The sequence below is a fragment of the Rattus norvegicus genome, chromosome 8 (genome assembly GCF_036323735.1).
Source record: "Rattus norvegicus strain BN/NHsdMcwi chromosome 8, GRCr8, whole genome shotgun sequence".
NCBI classification, from domain to species: Eukaryota; Metazoa; Chordata; class Mammalia; order Rodentia; family Muridae; genus Rattus; species Rattus norvegicus.
This window is the reverse complement of record NC_086026.1, coordinates 39,047,409-39,070,139: the sequence shown is the minus strand read 5'-3', so window position 1 is coordinate 39,070,139 and position 22,731 is coordinate 39,047,409. Positions and strand designations below refer to the sequence as shown.

General features: G+C 45.8%; 1 protein-coding gene across 9 annotated transcripts in view; it reads right to left on the bottom strand.

The window, feature by feature from the left end:
- Nucleotides 1–3,423: 3,423 nt before the first annotated feature.
- The window catches only part of Kcnj1 (potassium inwardly-rectifying channel, subfamily J, member 1), a 51,895-nt gene continuing 32,587 nt past the window's right edge, over nucleotides 3,424–22,731 (bottom strand). The window contains exons 1-4 of one of the 9 annotated variants that reach the window (NM_001309298.1): nucleotides 8,315–8,499; nucleotides 7,013–7,134; nucleotides 6,042–6,238; nucleotides 3,425–5,865 (exon numbers count right to left, since the gene is read on the bottom strand). In NM_001309298.1, the coding sequence (NP_001296227.1) occupies nucleotides 5,099–5,755 (657 nt within the window). In that variant the 5' untranslated portion in view covers nucleotides 5,756–5,865; nucleotides 6,042–6,238; nucleotides 7,013–7,134; nucleotides 8,315–8,499 and the 3' untranslated portion in view covers nucleotides 3,425–5,098. Of the gene's footprint in view, nucleotides 6,239–7,012; nucleotides 7,135–8,314; nucleotides 8,500–18,075; nucleotides 18,540–22,731 lie in introns of those variants that run through there. The other 8 variants (NM_001309299.1, NM_001309301.1, XM_063264899.1 and 5 more) reach the window with 8 other exon arrangements.

Genomic DNA, 22,731 nt, shown 5'->3' with positions numbered 1-22,731 from the left:
ATTACTGTTCACCTATGAACTGCATCATTTTTCAACTATGGCATGTTGAATAGGACAAAAAATACTTTAACTATGATTAGCAATTCAACAGACCACCAGTGGCCTCCAGGCTGGCTAAGCTCTGGACTCTTGGTCAAAGCAAACGAGACCCCAGATTCCTCATTATGGAACCCCAGTTCCTGGTTCATAGTGAACTCCAGCTGAGCATCTGTTGGTTTGAAATAAAATCCAGAGCCCAGCGTCCTGATTTCCAAAGCTGTGTGGTGCCACCGTGAGGCCTGTGCCATGACCAGTGTCCTTTCCAAGAGCCCCGGGGTTTCAACTCCATGTTGGCAGGTTAGCTGCTGCTCTTTCTACAAAGGAAGTTTTGCATCTACTCTTTCCTTTGACCCTTCCCCAACTCTATTCAAAACTCCTTTTTTTATTATTTTGTTTTTCAAGACAGGGTTTCCCTGTGTAGCTGTGTCCTGGAACTCACAGAGATCTGTCTGCCTCTGCCTCTTGAGTACTGGGATCAAAGGTGTGTGCCATCATCACCCGGCTGTCAAAAGTCCTTTTTTTAAAAAAAAATTGAGGACACTGAGGCTCACAAAGTTAAGCTATTTGAAAGACACCTCTCCCTTAGAGACTGTAGTAAAAAAATGTTACACAGTTTTTAATTATATGTGCCTATAGCATAAACACAAGGCCTACCACATGCAATTAGTGTGTGTGTGTGTGTGTGTGTATGTGTGTGTATTCAATGCACATAGGTGTTAAATATATATATTTAACTATATTATTATTTTATCACATTTATATTTATTTAAAAAATATTTAAATAAATATATGTGTGTTTTAAATATATCAAATATACATATATGTATATTAACACATCAGTGTATACACACATATACATATATCTGCAGCTGGTTGCACTGACAAGCTAGATAAATCTACAGAACTCCTACAGTAGTTCTGGAGTTCTACCAAGCATATTACCTATGTCCACCTCCCTCAAAAAACCCCATAATCCAAGGAGTACTTGCTAAGCCTGGTCAGGGACTTCCACTTGTGTTAACCATGATGACAGGACAAAGGGCATTCACCCTCTGTGGATTCTAGGTCAATGTCTCATGGCCCTGATGTTGTTTCAGGGGGCGACTCTACCTCAGGATTCAGAGAGGAGGAATTAAACTCACGGGCTGTCCAGGTAGACTGGCTGCATCTGACTCCCTGTCTGCTGTTCACTAGCTATCGTTGCTGGGCAACACCTTTATTTCAGCTGCCTCAGAGGAAAAACAAGCATAGTAATGGTCCCGACCTCCCAAGGTTGCTGTGGCTGTTAAAAGGGGAAGATGGTTTTAACGCATAAAGCAGAACCTGAGCGAGTAAACACTTAGAGACCATCCCTATGCTGGGTTTCTTCCTGTCTGGAGTGTACTGTGTCCAGAACACCCAAAGGATTCAAAGGTGGGCTGGCTGAAGGTACAGGCTGGTCCTAGCCCAGGGAGTGTACAAATCCCCTTTTGTAGGGCTCCTCTCCAAGAGTCCAGCTGTGTGCATCTGGCCGGAGAGATTAAATTATTTTTGAATTCCTAACCGAAAGTTCTTTTAATGGAAACTTAATGACAGACATTGAAATAGATTTCCTCCGAAACTCCTCCTCCTGCATACCCCCCGCATGACTCTGTGTTGCGCAGTTCCCGATAACCTTTATTCCCTACCCCTGGACTTTTATCTCCCCAGTGACATACGGCCCTTACTGGACAGAAAGAGGAAATTCCAGTCATTGTTCTTAAACTTCTGGCTTCCAAAATAAAATGCTCTATCTTGCCTGTCAAGCTTTGATTGACACACACTTCCTGTAATGGCAGACAGCAACGGCCCAGGGGCGGGACCAAGGGCTCATTTGCATTCCTGCCATTAAAAGTTATCCTCTTGTTTGTTCTAGAAAGGGAATGCCATCTCCATACCAGTCACAGAAGCATTGTGGAAGATACACTTCTACGTTTAAGAAAATCCTCATAAAAGGCGTAGTCCGAGCCATCCCAAAGCCTTTTAGTGGTGAAAATGGACGCTCCAATGACCATCTCATTATGACTGTAATTGCTCTTCCCTTTCTGCCCTTCAGCCTCTCAAATCTACACTCTAAATATTAACTAGGAGGGTTCAAGTGGGACCCAACTCTCCATGTCAATATCCCTATCGCAACAGAGATAAATTGGGCAAGCCAAGAGGGGTCTGCAGCAAGAAAAACTTTGAACATGACTGAGTGCCATAGGATGCAGTTTTTTTTTTTGTTTTGTTTTGTTTTTTAAGAAATATAGACTTTCTTGTGAAGTGGAGAAACAGTAAATATAGGAAGATGGCCTACTTATAGTGATAGTGGTTCCAATGTGCTCAGGTCCTACTGAGAAAAAGGCTTCTCTGCTGGAACGAAGAACTGTCCCTTCACCCTAGTGTTCACCAGTTGGCCTCCAGATGCCTTCTGCTCTCCCTTGTTTACTTTCCTCAGCGGTCTCTGTGTCATTGCTAGCAATGTTAGCATCCTTTCTCCAGTGCCTGAAGTTTTTCATTCTGGTTTTGAACTTCAAGCACACCTGAGAACTCTCAAGAGTTGCCTGACCCCTGACCCCACTTCCTAAGAGCTCTTAGGGCTCTGTGTGTTGGGTCTGGAGAATGTGTATTAAAAAGGAGAGTCCAAGTGTAGAGTTCCTGAGTCCTGATAAAGGAATATATAGAAGCAACCCAGAAACATACCAATCAGCAAAAGTCACATTGCTCAACTCCCTTAATGCTCAAAGGGATGGCTTACTCCTGAGCACTCCCAGCAGACCCCAGGCACACTGCCAGGGAACAGAAGACAGCAGAGTAGTAGGCTCTGAGTGTATGACCTTAACAAATACCATTCCTGCTGGTTTATAAGGAGCTGCAGAGTGGTAAGGCCTCCTGTCTATGGACCAGCAGAGAATTCCAGCTCCCTTGGGCTTGTGAGATCTGATTTCTTTTAGCTTGGTCAGCCAATCATTTACTGTGTCATTTACAGGCACAGAGTAACCTTCAGCGTGGGCCAGAGGTGTTCACTATTGTGGCCTCTGACAAGGTGTGCCATTGGTCTGGGCCAAGACAAGTGTACGTGTGAAGATCTGTACAAACTCAACCCCTGAAATAGAAAAACAACGCCATCCTTACTGTCAGGGGTTTGCAGCTGTCTTTCTCTGCGCCAAGACTCATGCTGGAGAGAAGTGCTGTGGCTGGACCAGAAGAAACTTGTCTGCAGCCTAGCTCATTTCCTCCTGGGAAGTCTAGACAGCAAACACATGCAGTCTGCCTCCTTCCCACCTGTCCTGCCCCCTTCAGGAGAAAGTCTACCTTGGCAAGAATAATTTTCGAAAGAAATCACCCTGTCACAGTCATTGCATAAGTGACACTTTGTACTCATACGGTTTCAGAAATTTATTAATCACATACCAAAAAAATTTTGATCTTTGAGCAGCTTTGAACTCTACTTTTTTTTTCAAGGTGAATTTGGAATGATACAGGTATGGAAATGAAGAAACAAGACGTTCACACTAGAACCTTCCTCCAAAGAAGTTCTCCTGCTAACTTGTTCCCTTTGGAAGACACAGGAATGGCCCTCAGAGACAAGAAAGCAGCAACACCCTGACTGTGACTCTGTATCTTATTCCTTCTTCCTCCATACCTAGAATCTCAGTTCAACCACCGGGCAGAGAAACACAAGGACACAAGAAGAGGGTGTGTTAGCACTACACCCTCTTCCAGGCTCACTGCTTTCCCATTCCTCGGTACCATCTTGAAAGAGGAAGGATTAAAACCTCTTTTACCAGACCTGTAGCCCCAGAACCTATCCATTGAATATTGAAACAAACATCACTATGCCGTGTGTGTGTGTGTGTGTGTGTGTGTGTGTGTGTGTGTGTGTGTAGATCAGAAGTTAACGTAAGATTCTTCTTCAGTCATTCTCTACCTTGTTTTTTTAATTGTATGTGTACGGTGTTTTGCTTGCATGTATATCTGTGCACCTGATGCTCATGGATGCCAGAAAAGATATTCAGATGCCCTGAAACTGGAGTTATAGATAGTTATCAAGTACCGTGCCAAGAACCAAACTTAGGTTCTCTGGAAGAGCGGCCACGGCACTTTTAACCAGAATCTTCTCTCCAGCCCCTTCACCCTCTTTAGTCTCTCATTGAACTTGGGCATCACCCATTCAGCTGCCCAGCAAACCAGAGACATCCTCCTATCTCCACCTCCCCAGTAGGAGTACTGACTGCTACTAAGTCAGGCTTTGTATGTGGTTACTGGCGGTCCAGACCCAGGCCTTCATTACAGAGTCATCCCTTCAGTCTCTCCAACACTTTCAACTCATTCTCCTTTGCAAAAGAATATTCATTTAATATCTAAAGAGTGGACTTGGCCTCCATTTAATGCTCCACAGGAAATCATTCAGGCCAAATTCTGTATGGGCTGCAGCATCTGGGTTGATTATGAAGTTGATTGGGGCTTCCTGTTCTTCTGTACCTTGTGTTCAGAGAGGTACAGTCAGTGGATGTCACCTTACCCCTTCTGAAGCATGGACCCAGACTCAGACAAAGGCTTCAAACACCAGAGCTTGAGAAGGTTAGAGTCTTTACTGATTCTTTGTATGACAGTCTCTTATTGTCACTGATTGGCTGGCTCACTTCCCAACGCAGAGGGCAGATTTTCCATTGATAGAAGTCTACTTTAAGATAAAAATGGCATCTTTCTCATCCATAGAATCAAACAGGAAATGTGGCTAGTTCCTGAAGCTTTCTAAAGCTCCTAAGTTTTGTCCTTGAATGACTTTGTTTCCATCAACACGATATGAACTTACACAGTCATAGTGAGAATCCAAGTGGGCCCCTTTGGCTTCCACAGTTTCATTCACATGCATGCACCGTATGCAGCCTTATAGAGCTATGTGTCTTGTAGAACCATAGCCCTGGGGTTCAGGGGTGACTGTGCTAGCAGATTTCGCATGTTCTCATCCTGCTTTCAGACCCCCGTCAGATGCTTCTGAACACAGTCAACCCTTAGGTCCTTGGGAGGCTTTTTGTAGGTGGAAAAGCCACTGCTACATCTGGGTGTCGTCCGTTTCATCAACTTCTGACAAGACAAAGTTAGGGTTGTCATAGCCTCTCTTCATCCTGGCCCTGGCATCTTTCTCATTATAGAGGCACATGGCACAGTGAGGGGTCTCCACTTCCACTGTCTTACCGAAGTTATGAAAATCCACTCGGTATTTCCCTTCCTTGGTCTTGGACACAATAGGAACGAAACGGTAGCCCCAAAGTACCTCCTCTGGGACGTATGACGTGCGGACCTGGCAGGTTGCACTGGTGGATTCCACTGTGCCATCTAAAAAGACCACCAGCTCAAAGTCCTGTTGGGAAAGAGTTTCTGCTGCCATGTGGAAGAAAGGGCTGTTGTGGTCAATAATGTGGTAGATCGTCAGTGGGGATATGAAGAACAAATTTTCATTGCCAGCGTCGACGACAAAGTTGATGTTGGTCTGATCCAAAATGATGGTCTCGCCTTCAGGAGTGATGGTTGTCTTTAGAAGCTTGCCATATATGTGGCTGCCAATCAGAAGGCTCTTCCTAAGATTGGCCACTCGGATGAGGAGGCAGAGCTTCCCGCCACGCTTGCTGATCACCGCATTCTTGCTGAACGTAATGGTTTTAGCACGTTTTTTAGGTCTAGAGATCTTGGCTAAAATGGCACCACACATGAAGGAATTGATGATCACTCCAAGAATAGATTGGAAGATAAGCAGGAAAATGGCAGTGGCGCACTGTTCTGTCACAAACCTGAATCCGTAACCTATGGTCACTTGAGTCTCTAGAGAAAACAGAAAGGCTGAAGTCATGCCATTAATGTTCTCCACACAAGGAGTGCGGTTGTCAGGCGGGTAGAACTCTGGGAGGTCCTTATGAACATACGCTACGACATACCACAGGAGACCAAAGAGGAACCAACTCCCCAAGAAGGCTGTGATGAACACGGTCATTTTGTACCTCCATTTCAGGTCCAGCACAGTTGTCCAGATGTCCACAAAGAATATAAACCTTGACTGTGCATCCACATTGCCAAACTCGATGTTACATCTTCCTTCTTTAGAGACCAGCCTTGCCCGTTGCCGGGAACGCCCAAATATGTGAGTGACAAACCATCTTCGGAGGTGTTTGAACATCCTTTCTGTCAGTGCCCTGATCTGAAAACATATTAGAGGGTTGGTAAGGTTATAGTTGTCGCTGTGGTAAAGGAGGTGACGCACATACAGACCCATACACCTCTGAGGAGAAAAATTCTAAATCATTAGGCTTGTTAATCATTCGCATAAACCAACTCGTCTGTTCTGGATGCCAAAATAAACTATACGTAGCCTCTATGTCACACAGAAAGTGGGAAAGACACCAAGTGGAAAGTTACTAACAGACATTATGCTCAAGTATTTCCTGACACCAGTCTGTCCCACAGGACCTTAAAAATGGGACCCATTAGAACCTTGTGCTTTTATTTATTGGATGTTATTATGCAAATCACTTCTGTTTTAAAATCTAACCTGCTGCTATGCAATAATTTTTGTAATATCATAAACCTGGAGGACTGTTCATAATTTTGTGATATATAAAAATAAGTAACTGAAAGAGAAAACTCATCAATATATCACTGTATCAATATATCCCCTAAATTGTCTTGTTTGCTGCTATCAATATATCTGGGGATATTCTGATCCAGTTCAGGTCGTCTTCTGTAAATGAAAGCACTAAGACTCAACAAGTTTCGGTGACTTCTCCAAAGACAGAGACCCAACCTACGGCTGGAAGTAGACAGCAGCTCACTGCCTTCATTCTGGACAGCTCTAGTCATGCTTGGGCTCATTTGTCAAACACCCTACCCTAAAAGTGTGCTTCCTAGAACACTTGAAGACAGGATTCACAGCCCACTGGGTGATCTCAGAAGCTCTGTCTGAGGATCTACATACCTGCTTCTACTCATCCGCCATGTTCTGCCAAGATTCCCAGCTGACATAGAATGAGGGTGGTCATTGATATTCCATACTATCAACCTGGCTCCAAGCTGATGCACGATGACTTCCCTGATGCTCTATGGAGGCAGGACCATGTTTAATCCCCATTCCTAGGCCCCACTTCCTAGTTCAGACCATTACCACTCTCTCCACCAGTACCCATGAGCTAACACATAGTAACAGAATGAAGCCCTCTTCAGAAGAATGTCTGCTCGTTTCTTATCAAGAACAGGTGTGTGTGTGTGTGAGAGAGAGAGAGAGAAAGAGAGAGAGAGAGAGAGAGAGATTTCCAGCAAAACAGTGATTGGGGCTTTCCCCTAAACAGCTAACAACAGTGAAATTCAAGGGTCTTAAGCCTAGAATACACCTTCCCCTGCTTCACCCACCCCCGCCCCTGCCAAAAAAGTCAAGGTGTGTCCATTGTGGTTAGCACTGCCTTTGTGGTATTTTTTCATTAAATGCAAAGATATTTTTAAAAATAGATCTCAAAATCCCCCTTCAGAAATGTGTTTGCTCATAAGAACTAGGAAGCGAAACCAGCTTAGTGACACATTTTAAACAAAAGTGATATCCCTCAGTGTCTTGTTCCTGGCCTTCACCCAGGTAAACATAGGCAGTGGTCACACCAAGTGGAGGCTGTGAGAGGAAAACCACAGCCCGTAGTGGTGTTTTGAAGTGTAAAGGCCAGGCACTAAAAATAAGGAGAAGAAAGAGTTACCAAGAGAGTCAAACAAGCCCTGCACACACTCAGGGCTCTATCCATCCCTGTCTGACTGCAAGTCTCCAAGAGTCAGACTAGGAGATAGTCCCAAGTGAGGCAGAGAGGCCAAAGGCTTCTTCTCCAGCTACTCCTGTGCACTGCACATGCACCTGACCCATACTCGATGGTGACAGATCCTCCCGTCCAGGCATGTGGAAGCTCATGTTTCCTCACAGATTTTCTTACCTATTAGCAATTCTAAGGCCAGCATTATCCACAGAATCCATACAATCTCCACCACACATTACAATTCAAGATGACTTGTAAAGCATCAACTTCCGAGCTTTCCTTGCCCTCCTCCCTTCTCCGCCCTTCTAAAGTTTGCTTCAGTTTGAAAGTGAAGGGCACTTCTGTAAAGTGAAGACATGTCCCCAGTAAGTTTGGGTTTTCCCTCGACTGTGTCAGCAAAATAAAACATTCACTTCCTGGCCTCGCAAGTGGTAAAACAGGAGCAGGCAGTGGCCGCATAGTGCGTTCCTCAGATAATCCACACTTACCAGCACTCTGAACACACTCCGTTCCGAAGCGCCCATGCTGGGCAAAGCAAGCAAGTGGTGCTTGTTCGACGTTGTCTGCACAGCAGCTGTCTTCTTTTAGGCCCACCTTAATGAATCTTAAGCTTTGGAATGACATTTACTTGCATTGGCTTTCAATGGCTAACTCGAGTGGAGTTGTGTGATTGGAGCCAACACAAGTGGATGTTCTCAGACCGAGCCTGAAGTCAGGTATACATATATATATTACTTTACACCTCACATGGCTTGAATACCGTCATGCTAAGACATAACAAACAACCAGCTGAGGTCCTGGGCAGCAGACGTGGATTGGGTGCCAGCGAGGCCCCCCTCTCCTTTGCCACGCTCTATAACCCTCTTACTGTTCTCCTAAGTCACGCCAAATAACATTTGGCTTAGAAACACTTACTTATCGTTCATCTCCCAGCCATTTTTCTGAAACACACTGAATACTAACCTTTCCAGGTGATCACAAAGATACAGATGGATGGAGGGTCACAGATGGGGACATGTTTGCAAGACAAGAATAAGATCAGACCAGGAAGAAACAAGATACCACATTAATCTCGCTCGACAACAGCCACTGTTATATAAGAAATGTGAGATATTGTTGTGAAGTTTAATCTGGAAAAACTGGACTTTACTGGGGCTGAGCTTTACACATACGGGATTATCCTACGAGGTTGAGTTCTTTGCTGAAAGAGTGAGGAGAACTAAGCTAGCCCAAGGAAAGAGGTAAATCCATCCACTAACCAAACCCATCAGTCACACGGAAGCTCTGCTATTATGCAGATCTCACTTTGCTTGGACTATGCCATTTAATGTAACCACAGACAGAGCCGATGTGCATTTATGAGCGGTTGGGCAATTAGAGATTATCGTTGGTGTCTTAGGTTATATAATGTGCCCTAGCGTTTAGGTTCCTTTCTATTGAAATCAGTAAATCTTAATAACAAGCAAAGGGCTTCACGTTAGCTAATATTTACCCAGGTATCCTTGGTGGCTGGCAAAACAAGTAGATTATATTCTTGCTGCTTGCTCTTTATGCCCTAGCCTTCTTATTCTGTAAATAGGACATTGGCAGAAAACAGGACTTTGCCCTACACTTCCTGCTCATTGGCTGTCTGCTTATTCCTTAGAATTTGAAAAATAAACAGTCTTCCTGTACTCAAGGGGCTCATAGTGAAATGAGGAGATGAAATGAGCATGTTGGAACCCACTGTGGTCTGTGACCCCCCCCAAAACAACTTCTCTGCTCAATTTCTCATCAGCTATGGATCCAGCAACTGAGGATGTTATTTCAACCAATTGCATACGCCTTTCTGTATATATTAACATATTCATCTATCATTCATCCACGGCGATGTGTTGACATTGCTGTATGTATCAGTCACTGTGCTGGACATCACAGAAGCAATGCCTGTGGACACTGTCCTTGACAGCCTGCAGCTTCCAGGTGGGCTAGGGAAGATGAACAGACACAGAGGACTGTCACTGTGATATGAATCATCAGGTACCCTCTAGACAGTGCCAATTGAGAACAGAGCAGTGACAAAGAAGCCAGCCCCTAAAGATAGTTAGAGTCGCAGGTAGCAAGAACTCCACAAATGAGTTGTGCTAAATAAGTAAATAAGTAAATAGATGAGTGTAACGTTGAGAACTGGCAGTTGCCCATAGTACCATCAGCTCCTCCTGCAGAAAAGCTATCTTAGGAGAGGCGTTCCTGTGCACTACAGTGGCTACCCTGCATTTAGTTGTGTTCATGACTCCTGCAGGAGTAACAGAAGAAAAGCAAGCACGTGAGAGGAGAAAGAAGATCCAGGGAAACCAGAGTCCTAAAGGAGATTGGTACAGACTAGGACTGGAAAGTCAGATGGGGGCCAAACGCAATGCTGGGAAGCCATTTCTGCCTTTGCTACAGACCCACAGGACAAGATACTTCAGTCCTTTTTAAAAGGAGAAACAAAAATATTCATTAGAGGCGATAATATGGAGACATGGTTTGGAGCAGAGACTAAAGGAATGGCCATTTAAAGCCTGCCCCACCTGGGGATACATACAGCCACAAAACACAGACAATATTTCTGATGCCAAGAAGTGCATGCTGACAAGAGCCTGAGATAGCTGTCTCCTGAGAGGCTCTGCCAGAACATGACAAATACAGAGGCGAATGCTCACAGTCAACCAATGAGAATAGGGTCCCCATTGGAGGAGTTAGAGAAAGGATTGAAGGAGCTGAAGGAGTTCGCAACCCAATAAGAACAACAATACCAACCAACCAGAGCTCCCAGGGACTAAACCACCATCCAAAGAGTACACATGAACAGACCCATGGCTCCAGCTGCATATGTATCAGAGGATGGCCTTGTTGGGCACCAAAGGTAGAAGAAGCCCTTGGTCCTGCCAAGGCTGGACCCCCCCAGTGTAAGGAAATGTCAGGGCATGGAGGTGGGAAGGGGTTGGGTGGGGGAAACACCCTCATAGAAGAAAGGGGAGGAGGGTTGGGGGTTTATGGATGGGGAAACTGGGAAAGGGAATAATATTTGAGATGTAAATTTTAAAAATCCAATAAAGGGGTTAGGGATTTAGCTCAGCGGTAGAGCACTTGCCTAGTGAGCGCAAGGCCCTAGGTTCGGTCCCCAGCTCTGAAAAAAAAAGAAAAGAAAAAAAAATCCAATAAAAAAAAAGATGTTTCTGAGGACGGCTCTCCTAACGGAACTCCAGAGCTTCATACTTCTAAATCAGCCATAATTCTAAATCACCACCATATAAAGGTCCTTGAAAACAGATGCATCTTGCTTCAGAGTCTCCTTGACACTGTAAAAACTCACTCTTCATTTGTGTGTGGCATCCACTCCAGCAAACTGGCCTTTCTCAAGCTTATGCCTCCTGCTAGTAGGAACCTACGTGCAGAGGTTGTATTGAGGCATCCACCCATGAACACTGGGAGCTGGGGTTTCCTACAGCTTTTATCACTCCACCTCTTTCCCAGCCCGGCTGTCCAGTGGCAGAAACAGAGGAAGCTCAATGTTTGGATTACCCATGAGTTTGAATTACAGAGGCTATTGTGCCTTTTAACTACGATTTTTCACAGCTCCTACACAAGCTCCGTTTAACGCGAGGATATTTCTGGGAGTCGAGTTTTCATGTTAAGAGTAGGAAATGTGAGCGAGGTGGCCCAGAAGCAGATGTCAAATGATTTTCTCTAGTCCCCTGGTAACACAGGGACTTCGAGTTTCTACAAAATCCTTCTGTTGTCTCAGTCCAAGAGTCAACTGATGTCAACAAATGTCTCCAGAACTTCTGCACTAATGTATCCCTGGGAGTCTGGTGCGTCCTCTCTTGTGTTTTAATCAAAAGACTTGAACACATGCTCTACTTATTGACCACCTACTAAGTACCAGGCGCCATAACAGTAACAAAGAAAGAAGTGCTTTGCAGCTGTACCCGAAGAGCCACTTGGTAATTGTCATGCACTAAACTAATATGTCTCAAGCATGACCTCTTGAGCCCACCTTTGCTAAAGACAGAGAGAGCGTGTGTGTGTGTGTGTGTGTGTGTGTGTGTGTGTGTGTGTGTGTGTGTGTGCGCGCGTGTGCGTGCCTGTAGAGGACTTACTCTTTTCTGTGAAAATCAGCTGAGGATGTCTGAAAACAGTCTCCCAGTCGGATCTGCAAACCAACAGAGCCTGTGGAACCTCCAATGCTCTGGCTTTCTGTGCTGCCTCTAGACTGTTCCAAGACCACAGAGTTACAGACCCTTGGTTGGGCATGTTAGAACTCACTTCTCATGTCCTTGTCATAATTGAGCATCTGGTTCAGTGGTTCTCAACCTTCCCAATGTTGAAACCCTTTAATACACTTCCTCACGTTGTGGTGACCCCCAACCATAAAATTATTTCACTGCTACTTCATAACTATATTTTGCTACTATTATGAGTAATAATGCAAATATCTGATATACAGAATATAGTATATAACCCTCCAAAGCAGTCAAAGCTCCAGGTTATGAACTGCTGGTCTAGTTTATTTAAAGAGGTTAGCTGGACTTAGTCCTTCCCAGCCTTCCATCGTAGGTATGTAACAGGGCATCTGAGCCCCATGCCTTTCCCAGGCTAAACTGGGTAGTGCATGGGAAAATGCGTCATTCTTGAGGGATACATGTGCTTCATGGCCAGGGAACCAGAGCAGCCTATTCAGGATGTGAATGCAACATAGTTCTTCCTGGGTCCCTCTCTCCTTCCAGAAGGGAGTTGGGGAACAAGCTAGAAGGAGCTAACTGGCCTGGTGATATCAATGCCTTCACAGGCACACAGAGCTCTGCAGATGTCTCAGAGCCATCTATTGCAGCCCATTATCTGAATGAGTTGGTGCGTTTTGCAAGGGAAACAAAACATAAGAAGGCAGGAGACCTGGGGTGAGATTGCTTTTAGAACAGGCAATGATCAGAATCAACTTGGCACAGTAGAAGCGTTCCAGCTTGTGTCCGTGGTCTTGGACTTAAACTCTAGCTGGGGCACTTAGTGGGCCAGGTGAGCCAAGGAAGTCACTCTGCTTTTCAAAGCCTTAGTTTCCTCATCTGTGAGATGCCTCTAATGCTATCCTTACAAATGTCCTATAGTAGAACACGCAAAGTCCCCGGAGCATGTAGCAAACAGTGGACATGGATATTCCTGGTTCCCAAACTGAAACAGCACATCAGTTTAGCCAAATATCACTGGCTCTCACCACCACGGACTGTCATGTGGTCAAACTGTAACTACACCAAAGGAGAAAAGGCTGGTGAAAGGGGAGGCAAAGAAAGGTTCTGACCACGAGCGTGTCTGTGAGTGATACTGGCTTCAGAGCCCACTTCCTGATAGGAAGGGAAAGCTGAGGACAGACAAAGATTATTTCAGGAGGAATGGGTCAATAATAAAGGCAGACGCCTCTTCTCAGAGAAGAGAGAATGGGATAGCAGGAGGGAACAAGCCTCAGCAAGGTTGATCTAGTGCCTGGTACCTAGACACAACACTCATCCTCTCTGCTCCAGTAACTCACTAGAGTATGACCAGCATCACTGCTGCCTACACTTGTTCTCTGAAAAGGCAGCCTCTCGCCTGGTACCCACGGTCAGGCTTTGATGGACAGTGTCACAGACATCAGCAAAAGCATTCTGCTTCCCGTAGGTCTGAGGAGTAAGGGTGCTTGCTATGTAAGGATAAAGGACCCAAGTTCAAATCCCTAGCGCCCATATGAAAAAGCCAAGCCCGAAGGTTTCAGGGTGGAGACAGGCAGAAACATAAGCTACAGATAGTGAAGACTGACGGAAGTCACATGTGCAAGTGCCACTCTGCATTGGTTTGCTTTGCTATGAAGATGTGAATAATCAAGGAAGCTACAAAATGGTCTACAGAAGGCCATTGTGATGACGTAAAGTCTGCACGTTCAGCTTTAAGATGCCGTATGCCGTCTAGATAGCTGGTTTGTGGGGGAGAGGGGATCAATGTGCATCCTGAGAGAATCACAGCTCTCGAAAGCAGAGAACGACCTCTGCTTCGGGTCTCAGTGGGAGGCATGGGAGTGCTGTCTTTCCTTTGGATAAGCCAGGCTGGGAGCAGACAAAAGCGCACACAGGGAGAATGTCTGTGAGGTGAGGCATTACCAGTCTTTAGTGGAAGCACATGTCTGTGGTGGGATTAGAACGCCTCAGTTTGGATGCTGGGAACTTCTATGTGACTTCCCAGCAGATTTCCTCGTGCACCTCGTAACTGTTTCTTGAGAGCCTTTGGAAATGGTGGCATGTCACAACTATGCAAAGATGGACACATAGTCTCTACTCTATCCAGAGATTTTTTTTTTGTAAGTAGCACTCGCCCAGGGTCTATGAAGATGGCAGCAGAAAATAGAACTCATGGGGGTGGGGGGTGGGGGAGAGATGGAAACTTGGAAGCACACAGTGGATCCCAGGATTTTTTTCCTAAGCAATCCTCCTCCTCCTCCTCCTGCTCCTCCTCCTCCTCCTCTGTCCTCCCTCCCTCCCTTTCTTTCTTTCTTTTTATTTGCTTTTTGTTTGTTTGGTTGGTTGGTTTTTTGTTTTGTTGTTTTGTTTTTTGTTTTTTTCTTTTGTTTTTGTCAAGACAGGATTTCTCTGTAGAGCCCTGGTAGTCCTGGAAATCACTTCTGTAGTCCAGGGTGCTCTCGAACTCAGAGATCCACCTGCCTCTACTAGAATTAAAGGAGAGCTATTAAAAGAGAACCCCACCAATGCTCCACACAACCTTCATGCCTAAGCCCATGAGCATGGTGCTTTACCAAAGGAAAGTTTCACTCTATTATCTGTGAGTAGGCTAAGCCTCTGTTGACAGGGAAGAAAGCTAAAAATGGCCACTTTGGCCCCAAAATGGATGAAGATAAAGCCCCCTACCCTTGAAAAGTGAGAGTGTGGGAAGCGTGGTAATAAAGGGCCCCAGGGAGACACTGCCGCATGCTATGTGTACAGCACCCCCTGGAGCACAACATGAGTAGTGCTTCTCTGATAGGGCTATCTTGAGGCCCCAAAAGCCAAGGCCAGATGCAAAAGTCCCTTACCTGTATCCTTGCATTTAGATTTCATAATAGTTCCGAGAGCCTGAGAACTGAGGTCCAGGGATGTTAAACAGCTTGCACAAGGTCACAAAGCCGAAAAACAAGCATAAAGATTAGAAGAATCCTTGTTTTTAAGCCCCAGAGCATACTCAGAACAGCTGTAAATAGCAAAAGAAGACAAACATGCTTTCAACACCTGCTCACTGTGGGCTGGAATGGTGGCTTTGATGCACGTCACTTTGCTTTGTATGGGAAAATCACTCAAATGGTCAGAGCTAGTAAGCGATCAAGCGGAAATATCTGACTAGCTGAGAGAGAAAAGGTTTCTGGTCAAGGAAGAGTCTTTACAGAAGCACCAAGAAGAGAATAGAAGGATATGGGGGTAAAGGCTCAATAGGGAGGACACAAGGTGCATTGGATTGGATCTAAGGGTCACTGGTGTCACAAGCTGTGCCACTCCATGTCCTGGACAGCTCAGAAATGATCAAACTGCCAGTGGAACTAAGAAGTGACTATAGATGCAGCTGAAGACTTTACGCCATCAAAATCCCTGCTTCCTCCTGCAGGTTACATGACTGGAGCAGGCAGTGGCCTACAGCTGGAGGAATGGTGTCTTCCATTTGGAGATGCCAATAGATACCTACAGGGTTTCTGCACCTACACCAGGGAGGAGTTCACTCTAATGGTGACAGCTAGGGTAGAAAGGTGGGGGCTCTCCCACACACTCCACCTCAATGGATGGGAGAATTTGCTGGCGACACCACAGAGCTGAGCCCACTGCACTCCCCAATGCAACAGAGTCTTGGCTGTGGAGTCATTGCTAAGTCATGCCTAGGCATGAGAGTGAGACTCGGTGGCAAGAAGACAGACATACTCAGCGGGCAATCCGGCCCTGTTGTGCTCCTACAATGGAAGCCATCTAACAATGTCCTCTTAGATCTCTCTCACGTTCTCTCTCCTCTGTAGGGAGCGGCTAAAGATGGCTCTGACATCTGGTGGTCGTTGGTGATAAACACCTGCAATGTGCATGTATTGGCATTTCTCCGGCAGTTATCAGACTGGAGTGATATTCATGCTAATAAGGTATTTCATACTCCACCAATCCCCAGAGGACAAGTTTACAGCCACAGCCTGTCTTGTATTTAAGGTGAGTGCCTTTGTTCCCCGGGTCCCCCGTATCAAGAATAAGGTGTTCCTGCAATAAAGGCTGTTGAGAAGAATCCAATGGTGTTGCGTCTTCCTTGCTGGTCGAGGTGGGCGCTTCACTCCTCTGCTGGGGACAGTTGATGTTCTACCTCCACCATCCCCCCTTCCCCCCCCACACACACACCTGACTTCTTGGCCTCAACTTCACCGTCACTCCTGACAAACCTGAAATGTCAGCTTGACCATGCATGCTCTTCCCCTATCATGTGTGTTTGTACCCTTTCCATAAGGTGAGCAGTCATTTCGACATGCATTTACTCTGCACTGGTTTGAGGGCATTAACCCCAACTCTGTCCTCTGTGTTGTTCCTAGCACCCAGTTACCCCAGCTTGGCAGAGCAAGAGGCCCAGTCCAGATCATTTTCCAAGGAAGTAAGTAGCTCCAGGGAAGTCCAGAGAACTCACAAAAGGGATCGGTAGCATTGTTGACCATGGGCTCTGGAGTGGTAACCCTTAGTCGCTGTAGAACCTGGGTGGGCAGGTGAGCGTGACACAGAGACTGCCTGAGAAGTTCTCCTGAGACAAAACCTTGTTTGGCTCCCCGGTGGCCTGGGTGTCCAAAGATCACTCAAGTTACTCCTCGCCTTTATCTAAAGAGGCGTGATGCTTCTCAGAGTCAGGTATGAATGAACCTCGTGTCCCCATCAGACCTACCTGACTCTGGGTTTGGTTAGAGGGCAAGGATCCAGTGAAGAAGACACCAAGGAATGCCCAACACACAAATACACTGCCTAGAGACATGGGGCAGCTCTCTGCAGAATCCTTAGTACAATGCTAAGTAGATGGGCCAGGACAGACTCTTCATTCCACATAGGGAGAGCCAAAAGGACCCACTCTGCCTCTCGTGCAATTAACTCAAATTCTCAGACTTGGTCTCCGTCCAGGCCTTCCTGAGAGTATCTATCCTAACAGCAAACTCTGGTTCCTCATAAATTCAGGATTTAAAATTAAATGAGCGCAACTATCCAGAGGCCTTCTCTGGTCTGCTGGTCTCTTGATTTCTCTTCCTATTAAGCAGACACTGGAGGTGTCTGGGTATATAACCTTACACCGAAACCAGTGTATGTTCTCAGCAGGCAGTACAGGGACAGAAACTGTGGAGAAGTCATATTACACACCCAGGAGGATATTAGATGTTTAAAGGAATCCTAGAGTGGATTATTTTATAAAGTGAAGAACAATTTTTTGCAAATCAAATAATCACCAAGCACTCGTGTGTCCCCATAATGGTGCGTGTTTGGGTGGAGAGTGTTACTCTGGAAACTGGGCACGTCTGTAATGACACTATTCTTAAATTTCACATGTCAAGCCACCCACCTCAAATGGCAAGGCAATTTCATGAAAGAATTTAAATGTTTATAAAAACGTGTATTTATTACGTGCACACAAACCCTGTTATTAGTCTGACCCTTCTGGTTCTCTGTGGTTTGGGTTCTATTACATCAACTCGGCCCTTTTAGCCCAGAAATAAATGAATTCCATGTGAGCCAGAGCCCCAAACACTGTCTGCAACAAGAATGTACACTCTACTTTAAAGAAAACACACAGAATTCCCAGCCTCGGTGTTCTAAGAAGAGTAACTATGCAGTAAGGCCAGGAGAGGAGGAACATAGAAACCCGTATCCATACCCTGCACCCATGCACAATGACCATCGCAGCTCAACTTCATGCACGTAGGAACTTGGAGGCTGTCTGTGTTTGGAGGTGGGGGTAGGAAGTCTCCTGGTCCCATATTCTAGCTGATGTTTTCTATTTTCCTGTCCCAGTCCCAGTGAGTCCCCAGAGCAGAATATGACATGTAGGTTTGAGGATATACATCTAAAGGTAGTCGTTTGTTTGCTTGAACACTGGGTGCGGTATAAGCACTGAATAGGTCAGCTTCTTCAGCTGAATGAAGACATTCAGACATACCTTATGGGCAGACAGAGCTGCAACAGCCCTGGAGATAGGAAGCAATGGAGCCTAAGCTTACCTTACTGAGTCCTGCCACTCCTGTAGGAATAGAAGGAATGGAAAGCTCAGACACCATTGTCTGTACAGCCTTTCACTCTGGGCTCCAGCGACCCCTGTCAAGGGTGCACTTCATGGAGCTTCCTGAAGGGTAAAGAGAAGGACACAGCTTGAGGTAGCCCATGGAATAGCTGAGGACCAGTCTTCCTGTAGCTTCTATTGCTATGCCTCAGGGAGCTTTCAGAGGTCAATGATTACCCATTTGGGCTTGAGCTCTGCCAAGCCATCAGAGTTACATTAATGGGGAGGCACGACATCTACCCTTCCACATCAAGGTGCTTTCTGGGAAAGCCCTGGGGCCAAAAGGAAATGGAGCTGGTAGTCTCTGTGAGCCTCTAGTTGTATGCCACACAGTTGTTCTTCGTACATGCCCAGTTCACATCTTCAGGGTTCTTCTTTGGGATAATTGGAAGTGCTTCCTCTTTGCTACAGGCAGAACACACATAAGGAGCTCTCTCAGGATAGTACAACTGTCACACAGCCTTCCCATCCCATTCCTTCTGTGTCTACAAAACATCCCATACATCCTTCACCTACTCTGTGTCTGTCGTTGAAATGAGAAAGACAAGCACAGAGAACATCCCTCCAGGACTCATGGGCAAACCCAAGCTGGCAAACAGCCCACTGCAGTCCCAGCTCCTGAGAGACCAGCAGGCAGCAGCTGACGCAAATTCATCCATGCCTTTCCTCCCTCTCCAGGTACAATGACCTGGAAAAGGTGAAGGAAATTCCTCCTCCTTTCCTCCAGTTCGTCCTTCTATCCTAATGAGAATAAATGAGGAGAATGCCCTCGGTCTCAAACCTCACTGGGGCGGCCATTGTTTTCCAAATTGGCTTTATTATGGCAAGGATTAAATGAAATATAGCCATATCCTACACAAACACTTGACCCAGGCTTTAAAAGAGAAAGCAACCCTACATGTCTTTTCACTTATTAGTAAACACAATGTGGCACGCCTATAGAACTGGGCTATTATTATTCAGTCCTAAGAAGGAAGGGTTGTCTATTACCTGTACACTCCATTTGTACTACAGCATGAATGAACCCTGACAGAATTATCCTACACTAAGGTGGCCAAGTATTCTACAATTCTCTTTTCAGACATGTCTAGAATAGTCAAGACTACACAGAAAAAAATGTTAGACAAGTCGCTGCCCAGATATTGAAATGACTGCTAATAATTTTCTTTAGAGGTAGAAAAAATGGTTTTTATATTGATTGGGGTGACAGTCATTTAGCTTTGTAAATGTGTTATTCAAAACAATTGCTGAAATACACTTCCGATGGTAGGATTGTATAATGGGAATTATTTCCTGCTACAGCTGAAAACATACACTATGTACTGGCAACATAGTAGGGCTACAACAACATAGTAGGGGGAGCTTCTTCCCACCCTCACCCAGCTTCTACTTCTTCAGACACTTGATGGGACCTCAAGAGACCCTGACATCACCACCAGCACCACCTCTACCACCCCCACATGCTTGATCCCAGAGCACAGAAAGCAGAAAGTGTCACTCTGGGCACCATCCTTTTTCTGTGCATAGATACTTCCTGTCTGTAGAGACATTTCCTCTCTGGTCTGTGTTCTCTGAGCCATGGGGGGGAGGAATTATCAAGTGCAGAAGAGGAGTCCCGGGTGTCTATCTGACTGCACTGGATGAATTATGGTCTAGAATTTCAGCTCCAGGTGCTATTCTGCTACACCCCAGGGCTGTTTGTTGGGCTCCCACAAGCACAGCAGGCAAGCCTCATGGGGCCCTGACCAGAGCACAGAGGATGGGAGGATGCCCTCATGGATTTGGCCTGCTCACTGCACTCGATGTAGGCTCTCCACAACAGTGCTTGCCACGCCCTGCCCCATGCATCCTCATCTCTGGTTCTTCTCTTAGTCTTTCTGCTCTGCACCATGCCACTCAATACTTCCACTGTTTCTAGGGTTTATTCTTTGCCCGCAGCTCTTGTGTTCTGGAGTTAATCTCATTAATCTTTTTATTCCCAGGCAATGCCAACTCAAAGACAACCCAAGAGTCCACACAACCACTCAGAACCGATCTTTGCAACTGGAGACCACACAGCAATTAAAAGCCTGACGCAAATTAAAAGCCAGAGGACCTGAGTTTGATCTCCAGCACCCACATGGAAGCTTAAAACCACCTGTAGGGGCTGGGGATTTAGCTCAGTGGTAGAGCGCTTGCCTAGGAAGCGCAAGGCCCTGGGTTCGGTCCCCAGCTCCGGAAAAAAGAACCAAAAAAAAAAAAAAAACCCACCTGTAATTTCAGTCCCAGGGGAGACATCACCTGCTTCTGGTCTCAGAGGCACGTGCACACAAGCAAATCATCCATATACACCACATAGTAAAATAGTTTGTGTGAAATTAAAAAAAAAAAATAAGAACAGAAATCTGCATCGTCCCATAGTTCCACCGCTCCACCCTCTCCCCTACTGCCCACCTCCACCCCACAGGACCCCAGGAGAGAACACTTAATCGGGGCTGGTGGGTGGGATCTTCCTGCTGCAGAGAGCAGCAGCTGGCAGAAGAAAGGCCTGGAGTCCAGACTCAGGAGCTAGTCAGCAGGTGACAGGATCTCAGACCTTCTAGAGGACAAAAGGAGGGCGGATGTCTTTGCCTGCTTCCCGAAGAGTGTCATTATGGAGAGTAGCAATGCACAGGGGAAGGGGGTGGGAATCACCTCTGTGTTCAGTAGCCAACCTTTTAAGAGAATCTTTGGGCGGGGCATGGTGGCACATGCCTTTAATTCCCTCACTCAGGAGTCAGAGACAAATGGATCTCTGTGAGTTCAAGGGCAGCCTGGTCTACAGAGTGAGTTCCAGGACAACCAGGGCTACATAGAAAGACTCTGTCTTGAGAAAACCAAAACAAATAAACGAAGAAGAGCCCTTGCCTCGGTTGACACAAATCATAATGACCTGGATGATGACATCTCGTCAAATCTAGTGGTGGGGGGGGGGACTTAAAGACAGCTTATGACAATCAGAGCCCTACACTAACCCAGTCCACCTGCCTGAACAAGTGCAGGCTCCGTCCAGACAGACCCTGGCCTTAAAACAGGTAGCCAGGTTCAAGTCAGGTTTGAACTCCTGCTCTGCCATCCTCTGGGGCATGACCAAGCAGTCTGCCTGGGGTTCCCAGGGCTCATTTCCAACATCTAACCTATTAGGGCTCAGAGAGTTCCCAGGACTCACCAAACAGTTTTGCATCCTCTCCTTCCCTCCCTCCTTCCCTCCCTCGCTCCCTCCAGTCTGCACCAATGTTCCATGATTCCTGCACTAAGACACTCAGCAACATGGAAATAAAGTCCCTGATATGTCCCATTCCTCTGGCCCGTGCCAGTATTAGGCTTAGATTCTTCCTCTCTTTATTCTGCCTCAGAGTTCTTTGGTCTCTCCAAGTTTTTACATAGACGACTACTGACTTTGTCCTCTTTTAGACTTTTAAGCCACTGATATGTTCATAAATGCTAAAAATGAGCGGGTCGTTGGTAGTGGAAGTAGATGCACAGAAACATGTACACTCTTGTGTATGACTTCAACATGTGTGAGATGTCTGTGCCGCAAATGTCATGCCACTACATGTCATGAACTGTAAGCTTAGCTTAAGAAGAAGAAGGACGGCTCTTAAGTTCATCCAGTGTGCCTGGAGAACTAATGTTACTTCTTGCCTTGCCCTTCTCAGCATTTGTTGGATTCAAACATGCTTTTCATGCAGTCCTAGTTAATTGCTGGACCCCTAGTTGGCTAAGCCACTAGACCAACTTCTCTTTCTCCCTGGTCCCTCTGTTAGAGAGATCTCTGAGGCCCCATAGGTGTTGTTGGGTACAAAGTAGAGTCAGCGTGCGAGCCTTCACACATAGGTTGCACCAGTCCACTGCCTTCCATTGACGTACTCATCCAAGAAGCACTTGTAGACAGTCTATGCTCCTTTAGTCTTAATCACTTTAGTCTTGATCACAGCTTGGGCCTCATACCCTTCAGGAACCAGAGAGCCAGGAATTTAGTTCCAGCTGAGCACAGCTGTCAATCTTCTCGCTATTCCTAGAGGTTTTCCTGCTTCTTGGGGGGAGCCTTAACAAGGTGGAACCAAGAAGAAGAAAAAAAATCTCTCCTGACTAGCAGAGGGACACAAAGGGGAATCTCATACTGAAACACAGGGAAAGAGCAGCTAAATGAGCCAGAAACATTCCACCATATTTTACTGTAGACAATTAATCTACCAGTATGGTATATTCTTCTGGCTACAGCTAGGGTGTGTTGAATTAACAATGAGTAAAAATATGGGAAAGAGGTATTTTAGAGTTCTTTGAAAATGAGAAGAAACTGGATGCCTTAAACTGGCTGGAAAATCCTGAATGTTCCAGGAACCTCTCTTGGATCTAGCTCAGCCTAGGGTAATTTGAGGACAGATCAGAAGAATGACATATCTGGGTCTTACTTTATCTAAGCCATTCTCCATGCTAAGCTCAACCATTATTACAACTGTAGCATTGTACTCTTACCTGTGGTTATAGCTACTATCTCCTGGGTAGACAGGAGGACACCAGAGACTACAAAAGTCAAGTGAATGAACAGCATTTACAGAATCAGGAAACTGGGGGC